Source organism: Dromiciops gliroides, chromosome 1, assembly GCF_019393635.1.
Source record: "Dromiciops gliroides isolate mDroGli1 chromosome 1, mDroGli1.pri, whole genome shotgun sequence".
Classification (NCBI taxonomy): domain Eukaryota; kingdom Metazoa; phylum Chordata; class Mammalia; order Microbiotheria; family Microbiotheriidae; genus Dromiciops; species Dromiciops gliroides.
In genome coordinates, this window is record NC_057861.1 from 75942700 (window position 1) to 75959002 (window position 16303).

At 48.4% G+C, this 16303-nt stretch overlaps 1 protein-coding gene across 1 annotated transcript in view; it reads right to left on the reverse strand.

Moving 5' to 3' along the window:
- Positions 1 to 16046, reverse strand: part of LOC122734292 (microtubule-actin cross-linking factor 1-like) — a 75287-nt gene extending 59241 nt beyond the window's left edge. The window contains exons 1-11 of the mRNA XM_043975006.1: positions 12811 to 16046; positions 12455 to 12614; positions 12277 to 12361; positions 9273 to 9496; positions 9004 to 9123; positions 8484 to 8594; positions 4420 to 4644; positions 3936 to 4139; positions 3379 to 3625; positions 2979 to 3208; positions 2587 to 2709 (exon numbers count right to left, since the gene is read on the reverse strand). Coding sequence (XP_043830941.1) covers positions 2587 to 2709; positions 2979 to 3208; positions 3379 to 3625; positions 3936 to 4139; positions 4420 to 4644; positions 8484 to 8594; positions 9004 to 9123; positions 9273 to 9496; positions 12277 to 12361; positions 12455 to 12614; positions 12811 to 12926 — 1845 coding nt within the window. The 5' untranslated portion in view covers positions 12927 to 16046. The remainder of the gene's footprint in view (positions 1 to 2586; positions 2710 to 2978; positions 3209 to 3378; positions 3626 to 3935; positions 4140 to 4419; positions 4645 to 8483; positions 8595 to 9003; positions 9124 to 9272; positions 9497 to 12276; positions 12362 to 12454; positions 12615 to 12810) is intronic.
- Between the last annotated feature and the right edge of the window lie 257 nt (positions 16047 to 16303).

Sequence of the window (16303 nt, forward strand, 5' to 3'; positions counted from 1 at the left end):
AAAGACTTTCAGTGATGGGGAGTTCATTGAAGCCTCTGACAACCCATTCTACTTTTGGGAAGCTCTGCCTGGTAAGAAACTTGTCCTTATATGAGGTGGAAAAATCTGCCTCTGCATGTCTCCCACCTATTGTTCCTGCTTCACCCTCTGGGCCCCAAGCTGAACAAACGTAATCCCTCTACCACATGACCATCATTCAAATACTTGAAATATTTCAGATTCTTAGAGCTATTATGTCTCCAATCCTTTCTGCATTTAAGACTGTCCATTTTAAGTGATTCTCCTACGATATAGGGGGAAGTCTCCAGGATTTCCCAGTCACCTTCTTTTGGACACGTTCTGGTTTGTCAAAGTATTTTCTATGATGTGACATGTTTTACTTGACTGTGAATATTTATTTCAAGGGTTTTTTTTTCTTTTTTTTTTTTCTTTTTCCTAATGGGAGGGGGAGGAAACTGATTTTTTTGTTCTTTGGGGAAAAAAAGAGGAAAATATTTTAAAGACCTCCAGTGACTTGGAATTCACTACCCTAATGGGGTGTCCTACCATTTGTAATAAAATAACTAACATTTGCATAGTGTTAACTACACGTTAGCACTATGCTAAGTACTTAACAATTATTATCTCATCTGATAACAATAAGTGCTATTATTATTTGTATTTTATAGATAATAATAATAATATTTACATAGCATTACAATGTGTTAGGCACAGCGCTAAGTGCTTTACAATTGTTATCTCATTTGGTCCTCACAACAGCCCTGGGAGGTAGGTGCTATCATTATTCTCATTTTACAGATGAGGAAACTGAGGCAAACAGTGATTAAGTGATATATTCAAGGTCACACAGTAAGTGTCTGAAGCTAGAGTTGAACTTGAATCTTCCTGACTCCAGGCCCATCACTCAATCAACTGAGACACTTCGTTGCAGTTGAGGGGTTTAGAAGTGAATACAACATTCCAGATATGGTCTAATTAGGACAGACCACAATAGGATTATTGCTCCATCATCTTGGACACTATTCCTCTTTTAAATTCAGCCTATGATCACACTGAATTTTTTGGCTCCCTTGGATGCAGGCGGTATGTCTATTTCTCAGACTATGAAGTACAGTTGGATGGACAATGTATAGAGCTTGTCAGCATGAGACATATGGCAAAAATGTACATATTGGGTCCAGGATTGAACAGAAAAAGGAAAGTGGGCTGAATTGCCTTCAGTAAACTACAGGGGTCCTTTAATGACCTTAAACTTCCCCCAAAACAAAGACCTGTCTTTTAAATACCAAAGTTCTGTCAGTGTTGTTTATGGCCTTAACATAACCTCAATTGGAACACCCTGGTCGCCAAAGAATTGAAAACAAATTATGAATATCACATAAATCCCTTCATAACCTGGCCCCTTCTACCTTCCCAGAAACATCACTCTCCTCCACGTACACTGTGTTCTAGCGACATTAGCCTCCTTGCTATTTCCCACACAAGATACTCTGCCTCTTCATTCAGGGCATTTGTTTGTTTGTTTGTTTTTTAGTGAGGCATTTGGGGTTAAGTGACTTGCCCAGGGTCACACAGCTAGTAAGTGTTAAGTGGCTGAGGCTGGATTTGAACTCAGGTACTTCTGACTCCAAGGCCGGTGCTCTATCCACTGTGCCATCTAGCTGCCCCAATTCAGGGCATTTTTACTGTCTGTCACCCATGCCTGGAATCCTTGACTTTCTTGGCCCCACCTCCTGACTTTCCCAGCTTCCTTCAAGCCTCAGCTAAAATCCCACCTCCTACAGGAAACATTTCCTGATGCCTCTTAAATCTAGCGCGATCTCTCTGAGATCATCTCCCTTTTATCCTGGATCTCTCTTGCTTGCACATAGTCACTTTCACGCTGTCTCTCCCATTAGACTCCTCGAGCAGGGACTACCTTTCTGTCTTTCTCTGCATGCCCTGTGCTTAGTACAGTACCTGGTACACAGTAGGTGGTTAATAAATGCTTCTGGACTGAAATTCAGAGGGCAATGGAGAGGTGTCTTGTGGATGGGAGCAAGCTAAACAAACAAGGGACTCTGGAGAAGAGGAGTAAATGATGTTATTAAGGAAATGGATGACAGATGGACTGGTCATGTGCTGAGGGCAAGAGATGGGAAGTGAGCAGTCAGCTCAAGATGGCAAGAGAGCACAAATAAGGGTTCTAGCACCATGGACACAGAACCTGTGGCATATTTATAGGAGGAATGGAATTTCAGAAGGAGGATGGGCAGGCATGGACAGACAGGCTGTGACCTGCATCATTGGAGGGGACCATACACATGGATGAGATTACAGATCTGTATGACTTGAGCAGCTAGGTGGCGTAGTGGATAAAGCACTGGCCCTGGATTCAGGAGGACCTGAGTTCAAATCCAACCTCAGACACTTGACACTTCCTAGTTGTGTGACCCTGAGCAAGTCACTTAACCCCTGTTGCCCCGCAAAAATAAAAAACAAACAGATCTGTATGACTTGAGACCTTGAATAACAGCTTCTTTGGGACATCATAGGCCTACTCCCCTATCCCTGTCCCTTCCCTAGCCCACTTCCATTCCTATTCACCTCATCCATGCTTCGGGTCACCTCAGGGCGGTCCCCATCCCCACAGGCAGACAGAAGTTCCAGGCCCAGGGCCCCCAGGGCATCCAGCTCACTCTGTAGTCCATCCACCTCCTCCCTCAATGCCTGGGGAGAGACAGGGTAGTCATTAAGGCCATCTAGACATTTAAATCTATGCTTTGTAGGCAGTAATCACAGTGTCCCTCTTCCATAAAGTGCTCTTAGGCAATCTCCTAAAGGTCCCAAGTGCCTACCCTGTCCTGGGAATGAAATTGCCCCTAGGAATGTTCTGGGATCAGGGGTGAAGGGAAAAGAACAAAGGAGAAGAGAAAAAAAGAAAGAAGAAGGCCTCCCCCACCCCCGCTCCTCATGGCCCCATGTGGTCCAACAGGTACCTGCATGGCGCCAAGCCTGCTCCGGATGCCTTCAGGCTCTGGCCCTGCATCCTCCATGTGCAGCACCAGATGCTGTGTATCAGCCAGACTGGTGGCCAGATCAGCTAGGCCCTGCCAGAACTGTTCGGCCAGTGCCAACACAACCCGCAGCCAGTTGGCCCGTTCCTGGGCTGCAGCCTGCATCCCTGACCAGCGGTCCCACAGGTGATCTGCCTCAGCCTGAAGCACTGCTAATAGAGGATGGGATAGGCTAAGGGGAAAGGGCCTAGTCCAGCCACCCTACAAGACAAGCAGCCAGAAGGGAGCCTTGGATGCCCCATCTTGGTCTGGCATGGCTCAGTCTGGCCCATCCCACATCCCAGGTAGGCCCCTAGCCCTGCCAGTCAGCCCAGCCTCATACCTCGAGGCCCTAGCCCAGCCTCGGAGCTTTCATCCAGGGTCCCAGTGACCCCAGCCCCCAGCTCCTGGGCTCGAGCCCGGGCAGTATCCAGTGCTGCCCCCACGGGCTCTAGCTCGCTCAGCAGCAGGCTCTGCTCCCGAAGCTGCTCCCGGATACGCTGGGCATCAGCCCGCACCGTCCCCACATTCTCCACTCTCCGGGCCAGTTGTTCCAACTGTTCTGCCAGCCGGGCCAGCCTTTCGCTCAGCTGGGAATATGGGGAGAAGGGGACAGAGGGGCATTGCTACGACCATCCGCCCACCTGGGTGACAAATAACCAGAACATCCCCTACACTCTCTTCCATCTCATCTACACTTTCACCCCTCTTTCCAAATTCTGTGGCTCCATCCCTGGACCAGTTATAGTTCCACCTTAGCTCCACCCCTTCCCAGCTCTCTCCCTTAATCACACCACTCCCAGCGCTAGCCCGACCCCATTCATGCCCCACCCTACCTATAGCCATAGCCCTCCCCCCCCACCTAGTTTAGCCCCTCCTTTTTCTGAATGGACCCCTCACCTGAGTGTACTGGGGCACAGTCTGCCCCAGAGTGGCTGCCACACTGTCCACTCGGGCCCTCAGGGCCCCCAGCTCCTCCTCAGCGACCCGCCAGGCTTCCTGGAAGGGTGCGCACTGGACTGGGTTCAGGTCTTTGAGCTGTACAAACACCCGTTGCAGCTTCCCCACCAGGGGCCTGTGCTCTGCAATGGCCTCCCGCAGATGCTGCAGGATGGACAGACCCGGTAACAGGAGACAAAGGCTGGGGAGACCTTCCAACCTGAGTCCCACAGGGGTTAAATAATTTGCCAGATCCTCTGGGTTCAAATCCAGGGTTCTTGTATTACTCTGCACAGTCCTTGAGATAAAGGGCAGTTCTTGTTAAGGGAGCAGGAGGATCCCCACCCGCATCTACTGCCTAAGTAATCTATCTCCCTGCCCAGCTCGCTCCACTAAGATCTCCAGAATCAGGTGGCCAGTCTGGCCCCTTCTCCCCTGGACTCACCTGTAGCAGTTCCTGCTGCTCCCTGCAGGCCTCAGGGCTGCCAGCAACTGCATGTGGGTTGAGATGGGCCACAATGTCCTGGGCTTCTTTCAGCCATGGGGCCAATTCACCCTGGGCTTCCGCAAACTGGGCTAGCAGGGAGAGGGCCCGCTCCCGGCACAGCACTCCTGCAGTGCTGCTCTGCTGGACCTCCTGAGCCTGACTCCGAAGGAGCTCCAGCTCAGCCTAGAGACAGGACAAGAAGATATGGAGTATACCCAATTTAGAGCTTAGGGATCACCAGTGAGATGGGGACTCAAGCACCTGGGCAGGACTCAGTAACTCAAGGACATTCTGCCTAGTCCCTTCCTATCTTATTCATCCTTTAAGGCGGAACTCAACTGAACTTCCTCCAGGAAGATTCTCCTGATTCACTACAGCTAGGCTCCTTAGCGTACTTTGCCCTCTGTGATGCACTTATCATGTTATGTTGTGTATTATTGTTATCTGTGTCTGGATCATATCCTATACTCAAATCTAAGCTCTGTGAGAACAAGGGCCTTTTGTTATTGAAACTATATCAGCTCAGGGCTTAGTAGATTTTTAAAAAATGTTTATTGAATGAACATTAATTGAATCTCAGACTTGGAAGGGACCTTAAAGATCACCTAGGTCAACCTGTATTTGACTATGAATCCTTTCTGCATCACAACTAACAAGTAGCCATCCCACCTTAATTTAGCTTTTTTTCTCTCTCTCTCTCTTTTTTTTTTTTTTGCAGGGTAGTGAGGGTTAAGTGACTTGCCCAGGGTCACACAGCTAGTAAGTGTTAAGTGTCTGAGACCAGATTTGAACTCAGGTCCTCCTGAATCCAGGGCCAGTGCTTTATCTACTGTACCACCTAGCTGCCCCCCATCCCACCTCAATTTGAAAATGTCCATGGAAATAGAGGAAATGCCTGTCAGTTGGGGAATGGCTGAACAAGTTGTAGTATATGAATGTAATGAAATAGTATTAAACTATAAGAAATGATGAGCAGGCAGATTTCAGAAAAAAAATCTGAAAAGATGACGCTGAGTGAAGTGAGCAGAGCCAGGAGAACATTGTACACAGTCACAGCAACACTGTGTGATGATCAGCTATGATAGACTTGGCTCTTCTCAACAGTGCAATGATCTAAGACAATTCCAAAGGATTCATGATGGAAAGTGCTCTCCACCTCCAGAGAAAGAACTATGGAGTCTGAATGCAGATTGAGGCGTGCTATTTTCACTTTGTTTTGTTTTTTTTTCTTGTGGTTTTCCCCTTTTTTTCTGATTCTTCTTTCACAACATGACTAATGTAGAAATATGTTTAACATGATTGTACATGTATAACCTGTATCAGATTGCTTGCTCTCTTGGGGAGGAAAAGAAGGGAAGGAGAAAAATGTGGAACTCAAAAATCTTACAAAAATGAATGTTGAAAACTATCTTTACATGTAACTGGGAAAACTATCAAGAGAAAATAAAAATTTTTTAAAAGCAAAAAGAAAACTTCCAGGGATGGTGGACAGTCCATTCCTCGTCTTTGGTTAGCTGTCATTGTTAGGAAGCTGTTCTTTACATCAGACCTAAATCTGCCTCTCTGTAACTTACACAGATTGTTCCTTGTTCCGCCCTCTAAGATCAAGCAGAAAAATCCAATACACTTCCAATAAATAACTGAAAATAGCTAGCAAGGCCCAACCTAGTCTTCTCCAAGTTACATCTCCCTAGTTCCTTTGGTAGATTCTCCTTTGGTAGAGGCACCGTCTGACCCCAGACCATTACTACCCTTCACGAATTCCACTTCCTAGCCAAACAGGCTCATTCGCTTTCTCTGCAAACTCAGTAGCACATCTCCTGCTACAGTATGTTGGTACAGACTGCCCCCTAGGCCTTGAGAAATGCACTTCTTCATCCCTACCTCTTAGAATCCATTGCGTCCCCAGAGGCCCGACTCACATCACACCACCTAGTGGCAGCCTTTCCTTAACATCTTCTCTATCCTCAAATCATCATGTGCAAATTTATCTGTCTACATGCTGTGACTCTCCACCCCCATCCCAATCAAGATGTAAGCTCTTCAGAGGTTGGGATTGTTTTGTTTTGTTTTGCTCTATTTTTCCTTTGGATCCTCAACACCTAGGTAATAGTAATAGTAATAGTAATAGTAGTAGTAGTAGTAATAATAATAATAATAATAATAATAATAATAATAATAATAATAATAACTAACAGTTACACTTATTATGTACCAGGCTCTAGGCTAAGGGGGGGTTTTTTGTTGTTTTTTGGGGGTTTTTTGGTGAGGCAATTGGGGTTAAGTGATTTGCCCAGGATCACACAGCTAGTAAGTGTTAAGTGTCTGAGGCCAGATTTGAACTCAGGTCCTCCTGACTCCAGGGCTGGTACTCTATCCACTGTGCCACCTAGCTGCCCCTACAGGCTAAGGTTTTTACAATTATTATCTCACTTGATCCTTATAACAAACCTGGGAGGTAGGTGCTCTTATCATCCCCAACTTGTAGATAAGGAAGCCATGATAATCAGAGGCTAAGTGACTTGCTCAGGGTCACCCAGCTGCTAAGTATGAGGCAAGATATAAAATCAGGTCTTCCTGAATCCAGATCTAGCACTCTATTTGATATGCTACTCATCGCCACACATTAGGGGCTTAATAAATGTTTTTAATTGGATTGAATTGGATGTCATGGTCTCCAGTAAGAGTACCAGCTTTGAGAAGGCACCATCTTGGTCACCCTCCTCTGTATGTTCTCTTTCCCAAAATGTGACATACAGGACCAAACATAATGCTCTAAATGTGGTCTAACTAAAGCAGAGAGTAACAGGGCTGTCAACCACCCCCTGAACACATCTACACACACACACACACACACACACACACACCTTCCCTTGTTCTAGACACTCTCTCTTCTAAGATTACATTGGCTTTTTGGGCTGAAGAGTCACACTATTGACTTGCCTTGACTAATAGCTTATCTTACCATGCTTCTTCCATTTTTCTCTGTGAAGTTGAATACTTGAACCCAAAGGTGGGATTTTTATATTTATTCCTATGAGGTTTCATCTTATGAGATTCAGTCTATCATTCTAGCCTATCTAGTTCTTTTTGGATTCTGACCTCATCACCCCATGTATGAGCAGTCTCTCCTAGCTTCATGTCACTTGCAAACTTGATAAGTTGGCCACATCTATGCCATTATGCAAATGATGGATAAATTTGTTGAATGACACAAGACTCAAAGACAGAGCCTTCAGGCGATACAATGGAGCCCTCTCTGTGAGTCAACATTAACCTATTAATAAATATTTTGATGGAATTCGTCATTGGATCTGCTCTGAATCCATACCTCAGTGAACTTTCACTATTCCATATCTCTCAACCCTTTCCACAAGGATAGCACAATAGACTTTGTTGAATGCTTTGCTGAAATCCAAGTACATGGTGCCTTGAGTTATTAAGTCAAGTCAACAAACATTTTATTGAGCACTTACTATGTTCCAGCTACTCTGCTAAGCACTAGGGAGACAAAGAAAGGTGACAACCAGAACTCCCCTGACTTACCAGTCTGGGTACCTTATCAAAAAGGGAAATGACATTAGTCAAATGAGAGCTGTTCTAGATGAAGTCATGACTTTCCTTGCTAAATTCTTCCAAACCATTAAATGAATGAATCAATTTGGTAGGTCAATAGGAAGACTAACAGGACTAAGGATGCAAGAAGGTGGAACAAAGAGAAAGAGGGGTACACAAAGGGGAGAACATGGTCTAGCTCTGGCACAGGTGTTGCTGTGGCTCATGGGGAGGGGAGAGAAAGGGAAGGGAGGAGAGGAGAAGTGGGAGAAGGTGAAAACAGGCCCCAAGGACATCAGGAGGCATTCTTCTCTTTTTGCTACCTTTGCCTAAGGGTGGAGACAGCAATGACCAGGGGAGCACCAGGCCCCAGAGCCCAGGCTTAACTCTTAGGAGACATTCAACTAGAACTCCCAGGCAGGGAGAGCCCAGGGGCTCCAGCCCCAGTCAGGGGCCCCACCACTCACCTGGAGTTGCTCTTTCTCCTCAGAGGGGCAGAGGCTGGGAATTCCAGCACCCAAGAGTCCCAGGAGGCGGGTCCTTAACTCCTGCTGCTGTAGAAGTTCTGCAGCCAGAAGCTGGTGGGTTCAAGAGGGGAGGCAGGTTTGGGGGAAGGATGGGAAAAACAGAGACAGATGAGAGTCATGGGGTGGGGAGAGGACAGGGGAGGCCCCTTTCCCCTCTTTCCCTATTCTGCCTATCCTGTCCCTTGGGAGGGAGAGGAAAAGGGGGGGAAGTGGAGCCTCTACCTGTCTCCACATAGTCCCCAACGTCAGTGAAGGACGTCTATCCCCACTCATCCATCTGTATGTCCCTGGCATAGGGGAGATCATTGTGTCATAGTGCCAGAGCTCTCGAACCTCTCAGAAGCCCTTTAGGCTAACACACCCATTTTACAGTTGAGGAAACAGAGGCCTAGAAATCAAAATGATTTGCCCCAGGTTTGTGCTAGAAGGGATTATTGGTCCGTGAGTAGGGAGGGCCTACCTTGTGTTGACTCAGCTGGGCCTGGAGTGCAGAAGGCTCCAGGGTCACTCCATTCAGCTCTTCCACCCGCTGCCCAAGCATGTCCAGGCGACCCAGTTCCTCCCCTATGGCTTTCCGCAACTGAGGCAGGGAAAAGGGAAGAGAGTGAAAGGAGGGGCTACCTCCCTGGGCCCTGCAATGCCCCCTCCCTTTCTTCCTGTCCTACTGCTGCACTGGTCACTCTATCCTTGACCTCCCCACCCTGTATCCGGCCCCTCCCGCCCAGGCACCTGCTCTCTGTCTTCCCGTTCTCCAGGCTCTGCCGCTGCCCATGCCTGCTCCAATCTCCCCAGCCAGGCTGCAGGTGGTGGCGGCTCTCCAGATGGCTGCAGTCGCGTGGCTGCCTCCAGAGTCTGCTCCAGCCTAAGTCTGATGTGGGCCCCGCTCTGCCCGGCCAGCAGCAACCTCACCCGAAGCTCTTCTAGCTGCTCCCGTACCAGCTGGGCCTCCTCCCCTAGAGTCCACAGAGCACTACCCTTTCACAGGAGGTCCCAGGCCAGGACACAGGAGATGAGGGACACAGGGGTCATAGGGCTAGGACTCTGCAGGGGATTCAGGGGCACAAGGAACACAGTCACAGGTGACACAGAGGGCACAGGGGGCACAGTCAAAGCAATCTGACTGGCATCTAGGAGGCACAGTGAATAGAACATTGGACCTGAAGTTAGGAAGATCTGAGTTCAAATTCAGCCTCAGACATTTCCTAACTGTATGATCCCAGACAAGTCACTTAACCTGGACTCTATCTGCTTCAGTTTCCTTATCTATAAAATGGGCACAATAGCACCTACCTCCAGGATTGTTGTGAGGATAAAATGAGGCAATATTTGTAAAGTACTTTGAAAATCTGAAAACACTATGTAAATGCTAGTTATCATCATCATCATGATGATAATTATTATTATTATCAAAGGGGCCACAAGGCATAGACACGGGGAAATGGGGCACAGGAGACACAGGCAACAGACACTCAGGAACTGCTGTGGGCACCGTGGTGAATAACTGCTTCCCATTGCAGGGACCTGAGACTAAACAGAGCTTTGAACCCTGGACAGAATTCTCAGTGACAGCTGGCTCCTAAGCAGGGCACAACTAGACTCTTCTGCTGTGGCATCCTATATCTGTGACCTCTGGGCCCTGAGTAAAGCTCAGGTAGGGTGGTGGGCCCCTGTACCCCCTCAGTTGAGTTTCTTTCACTGCCCATCTCCTTCCCAGGGCAGCTGCTGCCCACTCCTACACCTAGCCTCTCTAGACCTCTGTCTCCCCAGTTCTCCTGATTCAGACAGACCCTTTTCTCCTGTAATTGGGCCAAGATGAGGTAGGACTAGACCCTCCAAAAATAAGGAGTTGAGCTTCCTGATAGCAGCAGCAACCAACTCATGGACTTGAAGGCCGAGTGATCAGTGACACCACCCCTACCCTCTCTTATTGTGGTCAAGGGTATAGCAGGGAGCTTAGGAGAGGCTGAGAGGGCCAAGGAACCCAACCCTTTAGCCAGGATCCAGGCCCTCAGTGTCTGCTCTGCACATTGTTACAGGTTGATGTAACCTAAGAGAAGGGCTCCTCTTGGAGATGGTCCATCAACCTGCTAACCACCTGGTGCCCCCCAAGAAGGGGAGACAGTGCTGGGGGCTCTGGCTGCAGGAGCCTCCCAACAGAGGGAATCAGAGAAGAGCTGGCCACAGGGCCCATGGAGCTGGGCTGCCTAATGTAAGCTGGGCTCTCAAGCACTCTATCAGTGAGCCTCCGGTTAGTGGAGAACCAGGGCACTAGGCTCTCTGAATGCCTCCTCTTCTGGGCTTTTGAGGTTTCACTTTGTAATTTTATTTTTTGTGGGGCAATGAGGGTTAAGCGACTTGCCCAGGGTTGCACGGCTAGTACACATCAAGTGTCTGAGGTTGAATTTGAACTCAGGTCCTCCCGAATCCAAGGGCTGGTGCATTATCCACTGTGCCACCTAGCTGCCTGTCACTTTGTCATTTCTTTGGGCTTTCCCTCAGTTTCCTAATTAAACTCCTTTTGAAAAACCCGGGCTCATCTCAAGTGAACTTAGATGAATTGGGTTTTGTTCAATCTCGATAGGAGAGTGATCCTGGTGCTTAGACAGTGTCAAATGCCTTGTTGAAATCCAAATACAGTATTACTTGACAGTCAAATCAACAAGCAATTATTAAGCACCCACTAGGTCCCAAGTACTGTGGCAAGCACTAGGGATACAAAGAAAGGCAAAAAATAACACTCCTCTGATCAACTCTAGTTACCTTGTCAAAATAAACAAACAAGGAACATTAATCTGAGTTTGAGGCCTAATTCAGACAGAGATCCCAACCTGAGGTAGATAGAGGGGAGCCAGGCAGTACTGAGTGCCCAACCCCCTCCCAAGAAGGGGTTGGATATGAAGCTAGAAGAGAAGGGAATGAGAACCAGGCAGGAGGCAGCCCCAGGGCTACCTGGTTCATGGGAGGCTTGTTGTACTGTGCTTCTTCACTAGGACTGGGATGGGGAAGAGAGAATCAATGAGGATTCTTAGACAGAAGGACTGGACAGAGGGGCCCACCACAGAGACACTCCCTAGGAAGGTGGTCCTGAGGCCCAGTTCTGCAGCTGGGATGTGTACCCGTGACTAGTCCACCTGTGCACTCATAAGACTAGAATCTGAACTTTGAGGGGACTTTTTTTTTGCATTGAAGGAACTTTTGAGATCATCTAGGTGAGGGGTCCACAAACTAAGAGCTCAGGGCCAAATCCAGCCTCAAGTGAAGAATGGGGTTTGGACTTTTTTGCATTTTAAAATAAAATTTTACTGTATTTAAAGATTTTAAAAATCTTTCTTAGCTCTGGGAATATATACAAAACCCAGCAGCAGACCAGATCTGGTGCTAGGCTGGGGCTGAAATTTGCCAACCCCTGGTCTAAAGCAACCAACCTCTCCATTTCACAACTTAGAAAACGAAGGCCCGGAGAAGTTCAGTGATTTGTTCAAGGTCACATAAATAGTAATAATTTGAACTCAGGTCTTTTGATTCCACATCTTATTTCACTCTTTTCTCTTCCCCATGATGTCTCATCTTTCTAAGCCCCCATAGCCAGAGATGTCACCCAGGACAGGACTCCTTGGTGTGGGGGTCCCACCATTTAGGGCATAGTGGCTATGGGGGGAGAAGGCGAAGTGAGTTCAGGAAGAGGCTGACAGGAAAGGAAAGGGGTCCTGCCAACCCTCAGCCACTAACTCACCCACCACCAGCTCCAGGAGCCTCTGGCCCGTCTCTCGAACAATGTCCATGTCCGATGCCTTCTGCCGGACTTCCTCACATACCCCCTGGCAAGAGGCACACGATGACTATGTGATTCACAGGCACCAGCTGAGGGAGGGGCTCTCACGTCCCAAGGAGGATGGGGCTCTCCCTCCTACCTGAACCTGCTCCAGAGCACCTTGGAGGGGGCCAGTCCCAGGCTCCTCCCACCAGAGCTGAGCCAGGAGCCGCTCAGCAGGACCCAGCCAGGCCACAAAGGTGTCACGAGCTGCCTGGAAATGCCGAGCTGCAGGTACTAACTGCTCAAGGAGCCTCCACCTAGGACCAAAGAGGGAGGAGCAGAGTAACCCCAACCCTAAGCCAGCCCTCTCCTAGCCTTAGTGGCTCCGAACATATCATCCTCCCCAACCCCCTCCTCCCACCTCAGTCAGTGGTCACCACATCATACCACCCTTAGTCCTCCCATCTTTCCCCAACCTCCAGCCTCCAGCATCCCTACCTCCAATTCCCTCACCTGGCCTCTGCCTTCTGTGTCAGCTGGTCCCACTGCTTCTGGAGCCTAGTGAAGATCTCTCGCTCTTGGCCTCCTTCAGTTGGCCGTTCCGGAGTGTCCTGCAGGAGCCGCTCCATGCGGGGCCTGCCCTCCTCCAGCAGCCGTTTCAGGAGCTGGGGCAGCCATGGTGGGCGGTCCCAAGCCGAGGACAGAGATGGGGTCTCTGCTCAGCCCTCAGGAAGTCCCCTCCCAAGGGGCTTAAGCAGGTTTGTGAATGAGCTGAGGCCCATTTAGCTTCTCCAAGGGGGTGAGGGTAGGGCTAGGGGTGAGGAACTATCTGATGGGAGCCTATACTCTCTCCACTACCCCATCATCTCAGAACTTCAGGTCTCTGCCCATCCTCCCCTCCTTCCCTTCTGTCTTAGAGGGCACACAACCCCCCTTATCAACACTGACCCTTCTTTCTGTGTCCTTGATCTGATCCCCTCCTGACTTCTCCCTTCATCTCTTCGCTTGCATCTTCAATCTCTCCCTATCTTCATACAAAACAACCTTCCCATTGCATGAAAACCATCCTCAGTGACTAGAGAAATGCTTGGTACACAGTAGCCACTTAATAAATACTTGCTGAATTCATGAATGAATAGATGAAAAATCTTCCCCTGTCCCTGTGAGAACCTCCACTGCCAAACTTCTGGAGTCATCCCTACTCATTGCCTCTGCTTCACCACCCACTCATTCCTCAACCCTTAGCAATGTGATTTCTAACTGATCCCCGCCCCCCCCAAAAAAAAACCCTGCTCCCTCCGGGGTCTTTAAGGACCTTACCACCAAATATCCCTGAGGAAGCCAAGGCAGCTCTTCCCTCCTTCTTATTTTTTTTATTTTTTAGGCAATTGGGTTTAAGTGACTTGCCCAGGGTCACACAGCTAGTAGGTATTAAGTGTCTAAGGCCGGATTTGAACTCAGGTCCTCCTGAATCCAGGGCCGGTGCTCTATCCACTGCACCACCTAGCTGCCCCTCTTCCCTCCTTCTTGCTACTCCTTTTCCTCTCTCAGTTCCAGACTTGTTCTATTTTTCTGATCTATCCTAACATAGGAGGGGCAGCTAGAGAGATAGGAGACAGTCTCCTTCATTGGCTTTTCTTCTCCTGCCACTTGTCCCCTAGATTTCTGCATTTTACGGGGCTTTGTCTTCAGTCTTTTCCCCTCTTCACTCCCTTCCCTTGGTGGGCTCATCCATTCCCATGGCTTCAATGACCACTTCCCCGTCATGGGAGGACATTGGAGTTATAGGGAGACAGAATTTGGCTCAACATAAGAAGAAACTTCCAAAACAATTAGAACGTCCGAAAATGAAGTGAGCTATCTTGAGGACTAATCCCTTCCCACCCATGGAGGTAAATAGGAACAGAGATTTAGAGCTGCAAGGGCCATTAGAGATCTTCTAGTCCACCCCCCCCCCCTCCCCGCTTACAGCGGAGGAAACAATATTAGCTGACACTTTAATATAGTAGTTTACATGTTGGATATTATTTGATAATCACAACAAAAAGGCAGGTGCTATTTTTATCCCCCTCTTTATATTTTTGACAGATGAAGAAAATGAGGCTGAAAAATTCAGAAACTTGCATATGGTTGCCTGGCTAGTAAGAATCAGAGGCAGGATTCAAACTCAAGTCTGTCTTCCTGACTGCAAGTCTAGCATTCTCTCCACTAGGCTTCAGGATAGAGGCTAGACTGCTTTCATGATTTGGCTTAAGATTGGACTAGTTGACCTCGGAGATCCATTCTAATTCTGAGATTTTAGAAGCTCTTATGTCCCTCTCCAGTCTCCAGACCCACATTTTTCAACTGCCTGCTAGGCATCTCTCTACCTCCTGGCTGTCTTCACACTCAGTGTGGATTTCTGGGACTTTGTCCATGGTGCTGGATTTCAGGAGCATGCTCTTGTCGCCTGACCCAGACAGGTGGGAGAGCAGCTTGCTATACGAGGCAGGGAAAGGAGGAAGGTCAAAACTGAACCACCACTTATGTTGCCAAAAGGAGAGGGGTGGTCAAGAGTAGGGGAGCTGCTGATCTTTCAGGCTGGGGGTGGGGGTGGGACATGGAATGGCAGGAAGGGAAAGGGGCAGCCCAGGAACCAGGTGTTAAAAATGTCACTGCTGGGGCAGTTAGGTGGTGCAGTGGATAGAGCACTGGCCCTGGAGTCAGGAGTACCTGAGTTCAAATCTGGCCTCAGACACTTAACACTTACTAGCTGTGTGACCCTGGGCAAGTCACTTAACCCCAACTGCCTCACTAAAAAAAAAAATGTCACTGCCACCAAAAATAAATTTTTTTTTAAATGTCACTGCAAACTTCACTGACCTTGGGCTGAACCTCTGAACACCGTGATTTTGGCTATGTTTGTCTTATCTCTGTTTCCCTTATGGGGTTTGACTACAGACTTAAATTCTTTTGACTCTACCATGTCTCTGTCTGCTGCTTAGCCTTGAGGCAACCAGAGAAGATTCTCCTAATCACAAGAAGGGGCAGAGAGAAGTTGTGTGTATGGGGGGGGGGGAATATCTGTTGAGGGTCTCCTTCCCTCAGACCTTGAAGATGGTGGCCTAGGCCACTTCCACCATCCCTTGGCCATCCCCAGTAAGATATTAGCTCAATAAGTGCAAGCGTAGGAACCCAATGCCAGACACAGGATCATGGCTCCAATTTTGTATATAATTATTTATCTAGTCCCAGACAGAAATCATAATTGCTGTGTGACCTTGGACAAACCTCTTCCTTTCTCTGGGGCTCAGTTTCTTCATTTGTAAAATGAAAGGCTTGGACTTAGTGGTCTCTAGAGTTCCCTTCAGCTCTCCCCCTAAAACTACAACAACCTGCTCTTTGTCCTGACTTCTCTCTCTGTTAACTGGTCATCAGATCTTCAGGTTATCCATTCTCCACCCCACCCCCCACCTCCTTCTCTCATGTCCCAACAGTCTCAACTCTATCCAGACCCTCATCCCCTCTCAAGTGCAGGGACATGTCTTATCTCATTCATCTTTGTTTCTCTCTCCCATGCTCACCCCCTTTCCAGCACATGTGTTGAACAAATGAATGAATTACAGTAATTACAGTAAAAAAGCATGTGTCCCTACCACCATTCCAGGGGGGGTCCGATGGGTAAATGGGGCCATGTTTACTTAAAGAGGGGAGCAGTTATAATTACCGTCAGTGATCCCTGGTCCCAGAACATGCAAATTGTCAGGCTCAGAGCCCACAAAGGCAAGAGGCTACTTTAGCTTAGCCTCCTCCCCTCTCCCACCCACCCTCCTCTTAAGCACCATGTCCTCCCCTCCCCTGTCCCCTGCCCCTTGCCCCCTTGGCTTCCTACCTTTTGCTCCTGCAGCTGGGCATTGGCTACCTTAACCTCAGCTGCTGGGGGCCCCTGTCCTGCCTGCAGTTCCTCCATGTCATCCAGCCAGTTCTGGAGAGCAGCAGGGGGCTCGGGGGGTTCAGTAGGAGGGAG